General features: G+C 31.2%; 1 protein-coding gene, 1 long non-coding RNA gene and 1 pseudogene across 2 annotated transcripts; 1 reads left to right on the top strand and 2 right to left on the bottom strand.

Moving 5' to 3' along the window:
• The first annotated feature begins 1,071 nt into the window (after nt 1–1,071).
• LOC122015915 lies at nt 1,072–1,847 on the top strand. Its single transcript, XM_042573005.1, has one exon. It carries the CDS (start codon nt 1,206–1,208, stop codon nt 1,737–1,739), a length of 534 nt encoding a protein of 177 aa, XP_042428939.1. The 5' UTR covers nt 1,072–1,205; the 3' UTR covers nt 1,740–1,847.
• Nucleotides 1,848–7,299: 5,452 nt separating this feature from the next.
• LOC122013609 lies at nt 7,300–10,137 on the bottom strand (annotated as a pseudogene).
• Nucleotides 10,138–10,271: 134 nt separating this feature from the next.
• On the bottom strand, nt 10,272–10,990 carry LOC122015271. The gene is made up of 2 exons (XR_006120867.1): nt 10,479–10,990; nt 10,272–10,370 (listed from the first exon to the last, which is right to left on the bottom strand). It is a non-coding gene; the product is annotated as an uncharacterized LOC122015271 (long non-coding RNA).
• Nucleotides 10,991–11,764: the final 774 nt, after the last annotated feature.

Genomic DNA, 11,764 nt, shown 5'->3' with positions numbered 1-11,764 from the left:
ATAATAATAATAAACAACGTGCTTTAAAATAAACTCAAAAAATATTTATACTCAGCACTATTATATATCAATTATTATAATATATTATAATAACTCAATCCAACTTAATTTAAATAAATAAAATTCAAAAGTGGGTTGAAATCGTGATTATTTAAATGCGGCTCCATGCTACATAGTGTTTGCGAGAATTGAAGTGTTAAAATAATATAATATTGATAAATGTTTACGAGACGAAGTTGCTATAATATAATTTATTAATATTGATTAGAATGTTAGAGTGGAGGTGTTTATAATAGTTATTAATTATAACTGCTATAATATAATTTTTTATATATTGATTAAAATTGAAATGTTATGCTGCAGCAAGAGTAAAAACGTCTTCTCGGAAAGATACGATGATTGAGGGAGTAATATTATATGAGATCTTGATCAAAACTAGGTACTAAAAAATAATTTTTACTACTAATTTTTAATATTTAAAAATTATTGATCAATTTATTAAACTTAACTAATATATCAAAATCATTTTAAAATTACTATAGTAGCTCTACTGTGAAATAACTATTTATTATCTATTAAATATCTGTTACTAAAAAATATTTAACTAGTACAATAATTTTAATAATATTTTAAATTAAATTTTAAAGTAATTACTATGATGATGCCTATATTAAATTATTTTAATTAAATTAAAACCAAAAATTGATTAAATTGGTGAAAATTATATATGTATAAATTATTTTATATATAATTTTGTTTATCAAATTAAAATAAAAAGTAAAATAATTTATTTTAACATATTATATCAATAAGGCTGAAATAAAAAAATATATATATAATTTTTTTTAAAAAACTTTTGAATAATTAGGAATGTTTTTTTTTCGCCCTTAATTTTTCCCTTTTTAAAATAAAGTATGACATGCTAGGTTAAAATAAATAAAAATAATATTTTACAATATTATTTTTTCTCTCCTCGGTCACTTCAGTCAAAATAATTTTTCATTTAAAATCAAATAATTCGGAAAATCGAATTTTCGCCGAAGTAGGCTGGCTAGTTGCGACGGCTACAAAGTCAAGGAAGAGACGGGCCAAATAGAAAGAAGCAAGAACTCCTCCTCCTTGATCCAAATTCCGAAATCTGGAAAATAAATCATCAACAAGATCCCTTTTTTCCGTCTCCTCCCTCTACAAATCCTTATCCTTCCATGGATTCACCCTCAAAATCCCACCTTTTTGGCTCTTCGATCCGCAAAGCTCCCTTCTTGGCTTTCCTACTCTTCCTCTCCCTTTCCCCTTCCCTTGCTTCCGATGAGCCGACGGTCTACGAGATGCTGGAGAAATACGGCTTCCCGCCAGGGATCCTCCCCCGCGGCGCGCAGGGCTACTCCTTGAACCAAGACGGGCGCTTTGAGGTCTACCTCAGCGGCGACTGCGAGTTCAAGGTCTCCGGCGGCTACCTGTTGCATTACAACAAGAAGATCTCCGGCACGGTCCGCGCAAGGGCGTTGACAGGCCTCGGAGGGGTCAGCGTCAAGATTCTCTTCTTCTGGTTGGGGATCAACGAGGTGGTGACGAGCGGAGATGAGCTCCTTTTCTACGTCGGCCCCCTCTCGGCTTCCTTCGCCTCTTCCAACTTCGAGCAGTGCCCTACCTGCCGCTGCGGACACGATTGCGCCGCCACCGCCACCGCCACCGCCATCACCACTGCCGCCGACGATGTTTTAGTTTCTGGTTATTAGTATTCCTCAGTTGTTTACTTCTACTGCAAAGCTTGGAACTTTCTTTATGAACCATTATTTTTTGAATTATATTATAGGATTAATCCATATCAATTGATCTTTTGATAAGTTCTATTTTAGATCATGAATTCCTTTTTTTTTTTTTTTTTTGATATGTTAAATTTTAAAGAAACGACGATACGTTTCAGGATCATCCATTGCTATGAGTAGATATCCTTTTTTGCTGGAGAAGGAAGGCAGGCTCTTTCTTATAAGTTCATAGACAACTATAATTTCAACAATCTTAAGGTTTAAGTTTTTTTTGCCGTAGAAGGATGTACAAATGCGCCTCTTTCGACCAAGGAGGCATCTCGAGGCCTTGTCCACCGAGAGCTCGACACCTATGTAATAAGGAAGAAACTTTAGACATCATCGAAAAATACTATATCATCCCCTTCTAAGTTATCCCTAATATTTTTATTTCTTATTTTATTCATTCTCATACGTTTACATATCCATTTTAATATCTTCATTTTTTTAATTCTCATCTTCTGCTTATGTGCTCGAGTTATAGTTCAACACTCAGTTCCATATAACATAGCAAGTCTAACTACGATTTTATAGAACTTTTTCGTACATATCCTTAATTAATTTAATATATGTTATACTAACCTCGTTAAACTTTTTTCAAAGATAACTTTATCATTTTTACAAATCTTTCTATCCTTATTTCTAACTATAAGAAAGCAATTTATGATTTATTATTCCTATTTTTAAACGTAATTAAGTATTCTTCTCTTTCTTAGCTAATATAAGATCATATGCTATCGTAAAATATAATATAATTTTCCTTTCTTCATTTCTTGTTTCAAACTCATAACTCCTATGTATCCTTTCATATTTCTCATTTTCACCCCGACATGCACATTTAGATCACCTCATATTAAAATCATTTCATATTATAATCACCTCATCTAAGTCATTCCCAAACATTGATTTCGTAGTTTCATCTAATCCTACTTGCGGTGCATATACGCTAATTATGTTCATAATTTTTTCGTCACTATTATCTTAAGGGCTATAATTCGATCTCCTTTTCTAACTACTACAATTTCATCCTTTAACAAATTATTTACAACAATACTCACTCCATTTATTGCTTTACTCTTTCTTATATGTCATAACTTAAAACCTAAGTTTTTTATTATCTTTGCCTTCTTGCCTATCCATTTTATCTTTTGTACACATAAAATATTAATTTTCTCCTAATCATTATATCTCACTACCTCCATTGATTTACAGTGAGAGCTCCTTCCAAATCTTAGACTATTAGTTTTCCTATCATATTTTTTCTTATCCAACCTATGTTGTAATCGCTTTTGCCTATTTAACACTATACTCAAATTCTCATAGAGATGTAGTGGTCTTTGTCGATACATTACAATGAGACCCTACAACGTGAATTCTTGCATATTTAATACTACATCCAAATTTTGGAGATGTAGTATTTCTTGTCGAGACATTATAATTATACCCTGCAATATATGCGTTCTTTTTAAGGAATAACCTAACATTAACATAATAATTTATTAAATTTATTAATTAAATATTTACTATAATTGTAAGGCTGACTAATAATCTAACGTAATCTTCTTTCTTTATCTGAGTTTGGGAGTAACCATTACTGATTCGTCAACGGAGTTAAAATCATTGAAAAAATAATTATTTATAAAATTTAATAATTTATAAACTATCTTGTCTTGTAGCTTGGTCGCCAAGTATGACTATAAACTTGCATCTAAGTACCACAAAGGAAGCACATTTTATGTCAGATAGTTTGTGTAACTTCAATGTCCATAAAGTTTAGTGTTGATCGATTTGTTTAATCTACCGCATAATATATAGATTAATAATTATTTCTTTTACCCGGACTACTACATAAGATTTTCCTTTCAATTAGTAGCGGATCTAAGAAAACGGATCATAGATTATCAAGAGTGCCTCCTAATTTTTTTTTAATAATAGTGAGATACTTTAGTGGGCTGGATCGATAGTCACCATAATTATTCAGTTTGAAAAATTTGATACCTGATATCAATTAAAAAAATGAGATTTTTTTACCCTCGAGCTGATGGTAAGAGATAAGATACATTTTCAAATAATTAGGTTTCAATTTCTAAGCATAACACACTTGCGACAATTAAATTACTAGTGAAAAATACTATGTTAGGAGCTATAGTACTTCTTGAAAATATATGATAGATGGAATATAATGTTAGACATGTCTATCTCAAAATTACTTAGATGGTAAGATATGAATATCTAGTAAAAATAATAATAGTGAATTATTTTTTTATTGTTGATAATTTAAGTACCTAAAAGAAAATAATAGTTTTATTATTTTTTAGAAAAAATTTACATGCAGTCCTCATTAGTAAATAAAATTTTGTATTAATCTCCATTGATAAAAATATTTATTTCCACTCCCTAGTCAAACATATTTACTTAATTGCCCCTGATATCTTTAGGTATAAAAAGTCTAAAAAAGTATAATTCCTCTTAATTTCAATACATTAAACTAGAATATAGTATATTTTCTATCAAATTAAGTACGATTTTTTTCCCACCTCATTTGGATGGAAAATATAATAGATTTTCTTAAAATGATGCTCAATTGGATAAAATAATACTCAATTGAAAAATATATTAGATTTTCTTTAAATGGTGTTAAATTTATGAGGAATTATATTAAGTAGGAAAAAAGTCGTGCTCAATTTAATAAAAAATATGCTCAATTCTAATTTAAAGTGTTCAATTTAACATGAATTATACTCGTTTTTAGACTATTTGTATTTAAAAAATATAAGAGACATTTTGATAGAAAATATAATTGATTCTAGTATAAAGTGATGACTTTAAGAGCTCGTTTTAGTATATTTTTCATCAAATTGAGTACGATTTTTTTTTCCACTTGGATAGAAAATACACTAGATTTTCTTTAAATGATACTCAATTGAATATAAAATATATTATATTTTCTTTAAATGATGTTGAATTTAAGAGAACTTATATTAAACAGGGAAAAAGTCATACTCAATTTAATAGAAAATATACTAAATTTTAATGTAAAATGCTGGCTTTAAAAGGAATTATACTTATTTTTAAATTTTTTTACCTAAAAAAATTTAAGAATAATTAGGTAATAATATTTGTATAAGGAAATTGAAATAAATAAAATTCTGTATGTATGAAGTGAAATTTTTTTTTTTATAATTAGGATTACATGTAAAATTAAATTTGTGATTGAATTTTTTTTTTTCAAATTTATCGTTATTTTTGTTCACTATTATTTGAATATTATTTACATCATCCTAAAACTCATTAAATTTGGAATAAGAAAAGTCAAACGTCGACTATTCAAAAGCTAAGCTTTTATTTCTCAGATACAGACCCCAGTCACGTGTCCTAAAGGCTAGTAATCAATCAATAATTCTTCATAATTATTGTTTGTTAATTTATTCTAGTCCTAATATTGTCCTAGTCAATATTCATTAGCGTCGTCCATGATTAATCACTGTATTTTATATTTATTGTTTTATCATCGAAATCACATGATTAATCATATTTATTGTTTTACCACGTCTGGAAGTGCCGTATGACTGTAACAGCTGCTACCATTTACAAAACATCAACGTGGAACTTTTCCCAATGAGAAAACCCTCCGCATCCTCAGGACGGGTCTAGTTGTGTGGAGTCCCCCGGCTTCGTGGAAAAAAAATCAGATTATTTGTATATATATGCCCTTAGCATTTTCGTCTATTAATCTTTAGATACAGCATCCACATTTATTTTTCTATCCAAAATACATAATTTAAGATAAAAAAAATTACATTATTAAATTTAGATATTCACTTTTCAATACATCATATATCAACTTCCCTATTTCTTTTCTCTTCTCTATAATGTTTAGGGAATGAAATTCATTTTCTAAATTTAGAGAAGTACTGTTCATAAATACATAATTTAGGGAATAGATAGGGTAGCTGATGCAAAGATTTTTTAGCTACCCTATCTAAAATTTAAGGTAAAATCTTTGAATAGGATATCTAATGTGGATGCTCTCATCCAAAGATAAATTATATATAACTATTAGAGTATTCATAATAAATCCATGTTATAATATCTATCATCTCATAAAAAAAAAAATATGGGGTCCACTGTCATATACTCATTATAATCACATATCACTTTCACCCACATTCCCTTTAATATTAATACTCATTATTCATGGGTCCCACAGTACACTCAATAATCTTAAAATTATATCATATTAAATAAATATATTTTAAAATATTTAAATTATTATTATTTTTTAATACCCGTTAAAACTAGCCGTTAAAAAATACCCATTAAAAATTAACCGTTTTATTCAATTATTAATTTTAAAATTTTAATTTTTAAATAAAAATTTTTTTAAAAAAAACATGTGGGGTGTGCGGCTGGCCCACCCCACGTTGCTCGAACACGTTCAAGCGGAGGGGTATTGTAACACCCCTTCACAACGCATTTTAACACCATACGATGTTAATAACATCTGCAATAACGAGCATTACATATCCTCTTAGTCATTAGTATAATAGTTAAAATATGAAGGAAAGCATGCTTTAGCATGTCCAATTTCAATCGCACTACATCAAAAGAAATTGTTGCATCAGAACTAGGGCTGTAAATAAATCAAATATTGTGAACAATCTTGATATTCGACTTGATAAGTGTTTGTTTACATTCGTTCAATATCTATAAGATTAATTAAATAAACAAGTTTTAACAGCTTGTTAAATTAAACAAACAAGCTTCAACACATATGTGTTTAGCTCGTTAACGTTCGTGAATAATATTCATGGACCATATTTATTAATAAAATTTTTTTCAATATGCTAAATAAATAATAAAATAAAATAAATAAATTAGTTTGAATTATTGTGGTCAATAACTAATCAAATAACTAAAAGTTTCAAACAATTAAATAAGTTTGAATTGAGAGTTCGATAATATTTAAACGAACCAAGCTCTAATCAAGCTCAAGTCAAGCTTGAATTGAAAACTCGCACTACAAGAAAAAATCTAATAGACAACGCTTTAAAAACGTTATCTATGTGGTTAAAAAAGCATTGCTAAAAGCACTGTTGTTAAAAGTCTGTTCAAAGACAACGCTTTAAAAGCGTTGTCGTTTGTAGCAAAGACAATGCTTTTGCAACGCTTTAAAAGCGTTGTCGTTTTTTTACAAAGACAACGCTTTTGCAATGCTTTAAAAGCGTTGTTATTTTTTACAAAGACAACGCTTTTGCAACGCTTTAAAAGTAAAAAATATAAAAAATCATATTTGTTTTTCTATTTACAAAATCATTGTTTTTCAATTTACAAAACTATTATTTTTCTTTAACCTTGCTATAGAAATGAAATCAACTATAACTTAACAAAAAGAAAGGTAAGCTACAATCTTTCGACAAGACATCAAAATCATGACACATCAAAACCAAGTATACTGCATATATATAAATCAAGTACATAGTTCCCAAAATAATGATATTACTGTCAAAATGATTCAAACAAGATTAGAAGATAATTGACATATCCAGATTCAAAGATAGTTCCCAAAATAATAGATACATTGCTTAACACAAACATTAACCAGACATCATCTAGATTTGAAGATAATTGGCATGTGAAACCAATCCATCTTCGGTTGAAACATCCACCTATCTATCTTCAGTTGGATACCTCCATTCAGCATTGACCTTCCAATTCTGGCAAAAAATAATTAAATGATAGGAATTGAGAGTATATATAGAACACTGACCTTCAGTTGGATACTTTCACTAACGTTTGAAAGTATAAATTTTACAGTAGGAATTGAGGCATCCTGAAAGACTTGATTAAATTGACATAACTAACTGAAATAAACAAACAAAGAGAACAAGTCATGATCGGCAAATAACCATATATTTCTTATTTTGTAGGGATAATCTTATCAATCAAGATCCTTTGAAGACGCTAAACAATTGTGCATGTTTCTGCCAACCATTATGATAAATGATAAAGAAGTGATCATTAATATATGAACTATTAAGTTACAGTTAAAAAGAGTGGGTGATATGATTTTATTTATCCAAAAACTTTGCATAATAAAACTCTGTTGGATATTTCTTTAGTTCTCTAGCTTTACTCTGAACTTGAAGAAGGCATTCATCTAAATATGTTACATTGAAATCTTTGTCTAGCATTATTTCATAGATTTCCAAATTTAGATACAATTTATTAGAACAATTTAATTTAAGGTAAAATACGAATGTGAGTTGTGATAAGACACTTAAAAGACAGAGCAAGGTTTATTAAATTTGGTTGTCATAAATACCTTGCATGACATTAACTAGTTGCTAGATATCATAAGATAAAGTAAGAATGCCAATATGGAATGTAGAGTAGCATATATCCACCAAATGCTAATAAGTTATAAAACATTGAAAACATTTTCATATTGTTAACATATAAATGCTTAACTCCGCCCATGATGATCGGTCATGGCCGGTCCCAAGCCCGGATAAAGGAGGAGGGTTGCGTTAGGTTGCCAGCCAACGTCAAACTATTAACAAATATTTAATGAATGAATCCATTAACATATAAATGCTTAGTAAGAAATGAGTAATGAATCATCGCTAGAAAACACCATGCATACCTCAACTAGGAGATGGGCTTGCAGCACGCAAAGCAAAAGTAAATGAAAGTGAGCTCAGCTGAAATTGAGAGAAAAACTGTGAAAGATTTTGTCAGTAAGCTTTGCAATTTAACTTACTTCCATAGAACCTCTTAAAAAATCTCGTCCTTTGGCTTGATATATATTATAGAGTCCCTAAAATCAACATCGCCCTTCATGTTTGCTTTGCTTTGTTTGATGGTTTTGCTCTGAGTTTGAGAACAAAAAAGGAATTTAAAAATAATTATAGAACTAGCAAGAATGAAAACATATGGCTATTGAAAAGACCCCCCCCCCCCAAAAAAAAAAAAAAAAAATAGTGGCTTGTACACACTACTTGAGAGACATCACTTACAATGACCATAGTTGTTAGTATTTCATGAGAAAAAGAATACTAATTGTTCTTTATCTTGGCTACAATTATTGATGACCAACAACCAAAGAATACTAATGCAAACTAACCCCAATGATAAGGCAATCAATCTACCTCAAAACTTCTAGTAACCAACACATAATACTTGAAACAAAAGGAATCCCTAAGCTCCTGCGTTGGCTGAAAGAAACAAGTAGAAGTATAAATAACCAAAAGACAAATGCACCTTTAAAGCTGTTTCATGTACAGCTGTTTGTTGCTAACCTCATCTTCAGTTGCCTATGCTATCTCATCAAATAATGCATCATACCATGGAGGCACTAACTTGTAGGGGCAGTTGACAAAGCGTTGAGAAACTACAAGGCCCACATCACCCGCTTGTCATTCCAAATATGTCTTCATCTTTTTGTTTGTGGATTCCTCAGTACATGCTTCAAGCAAGAACCCTTTGAGTTACTTAATTCATCTGTGATGCTGGGAGCAATAAAACTTCATATTGCAGCACAAAAAATGAGCAAAGCAAAAGATGACATAGGTTTACTAAGGATGACCTGGTATCTTTGCAGATTAATAACACTGATGATGCCAAAAGGACCACCATCATCATCATCTACATGCCCTACTTCATCTTGCTCATCCAATTTGACAATTCTACCAACAGTTGTCTGCTCCAAGATCAAATCCACAAAACCAGTGAGGTCCCATGGCTTGTTGTCAAGGCAATTGTGAAGAAGAATAAGCTTCACCCCACTAAAATCCCCCGGCTTAGGGTCAAAGAACCCAAAATCTGCATGTAGCATGTCAACCTAACCCAAGCACAGCCAATATCAAGTGTTAGCTCTAAATCATAATAAATTAGGATGTAAAACGCATGGAAACATTTTTCTTACTTGTTCCCCGTCTTCATCCACTTCTTCAAATTTGACATGTTCAAGACATTTAGTGGGTTTCAGCTCAGGAATGGAATCTTTGAAAATGAGATGATGTTAGAAGAAGAAATGGAAAAGACAAAGAGAGGGAAGAAGTGACTAAACCTAGTGGCTTAATGAAGGCGGAACGGAACGCGAATAGGTAGGGGCAAAGCAGCTGAATAAAATAGTCCTAGCAGAGGAAGAGAATCCAAGAAAGGCATGGACAATTGGGACACCATGTCGCTTCGAAGGTCGTTGGTGGTTCATGTGTCTCCTCAATAGTGGAACCATAAGTTTTTCCTGAATTAAGAACTAAATATCACTAAAAATTTTCAATACAAAATAGGAGAAACAAGAAACATAAGCAACAAGAAGAAACATGTCATAAACTGAATTTAAGTTAACACAACAAAATCTAGCAAAGACTTGAACTTTTTGTCTGAAACTAGGAAATGATTCCCTGTGAAGCAAGGCTTAATCAATCCTTTGTGAATGACAATGTCCAGGACAACATACCTAGACATCGACCTCTTCTCCATGATCAATGACAGAACATTTGGATTCTTCACTATATGCTCCGATGTCCATGCCATCTTCAAATTTGAGAACCAGAACTAGAAAAGATTCAAATTTTCTTACCTATCAAATTCATTGAAGTCCAATGTTTCTCCCTAAAACCTATAAAATTTAGCTCAAAGACAAATCTAAGCAAAAGTACTCACCTTGTAAGGTGATCTTGGCACCTTCCTCGGCACCCCAGGGTGTAAATGCGAGAACCCTAGAAGCCCATCCTCAAACTATGCTGCAAGGGATCGTTGGGCCACGTCAACCTTGTACTAAAACATATTGCTACTGGAAGTCAAAAACGTCGACGAAGACGAAGAGGACATTGAGGTAGACGAGGAAACCCTCCCAGCCACCCCCGATGAGAGGTCGAGCATGGCGGCCTGATCTACTCCAAAGAGGACAATCCTTAGGGAGAGAAGTGTAGGCTTGAGATTTCTCCCCCCTTTCAGCGTCAGACGAGGCAGGGGAAGGCAAGGATGAAACACCGAAGAGGGCGAAGTTGGATCCGATGTGGTTCTGATAAATCAACGCTGTAGACGGTGAGGGGTGGCTTGGCCAGCGACGAGGATGAAGGAGGCTTCGATTTTGGCGGAGATGGTTTGTTAGGTGTTTCGACGGAGATGAGTGTTGGAAACTAGGTTTTCCTTAGAGTTTTTGCAAATGAGAGTTTTTCGTGGAGTATACTTGTTAAAAAAATAGTTATTGCATATATTAAAATAAATAATAGACAACGCTTTTCAAAAAGTGTTGTCTTTGACTCTAAAAAAATACTAATAGACAACATTAGGTTAAAAAGCGTTGTCTTTAATAAAAAATATAAAATATAGACAACATTTTTTACTAAAAGCGTTGTAAAAGGAAAAAAGACAACGCTTTTTTAAAAAAGCGTTGTCTTTTAAGTGTTGTGAAATCACAAATTTCTTGTAGTGTCGATAATATTTAAACGAACTAAACTTAAGTCAAGCTTCAAACAAGCTCAAGCTCATAAAAAATAAACTAAGTCAAACTTAAACAATCGTTTCAAAAGTTTGGTTCATTTTAAACTCGACTCGGTACAACTCGATTACTTTATCAAATAAGCTTAAACACCATAAAATTCGACTCTGCTCGTTTACCGTCCTAATGAGAATCCCCGCTTTCATGGAAAATCTTATGGAGGAAGCTTTGACAACTAAACATTATCCCCCATCTATTCATGAATATTTAGTTCATTTACCTCCTACCTATTTGATTGGATCATTTTCACTGATTTTCAATTATTTTTAAAAAAAATCGAAAATAAATTTTAGAAATATCTGTGGTAAATCCAGTTGTTTAGTAAACCAAATAAATTTTCAGAATTTTAAACTCTTAAAAGCGAAATATTTTTTATATTCTCCATTTTATAAAATACTAAAAGAAAATTCACAAACCAATTAGTTCATCATTAAAAATTCTTAAT

Source organism: Zingiber officinale, chromosome 8B (genome assembly GCF_018446385.1).
Source record: "Zingiber officinale cultivar Zhangliang chromosome 8B, Zo_v1.1, whole genome shotgun sequence".
Classification (NCBI taxonomy): domain Eukaryota; kingdom Viridiplantae; phylum Streptophyta; class Magnoliopsida; order Zingiberales; family Zingiberaceae; genus Zingiber; species Zingiber officinale.
Note: the sequence above shows the minus strand (reverse complement) of the source record. Positions and strands in the feature narration are given on the sequence as shown.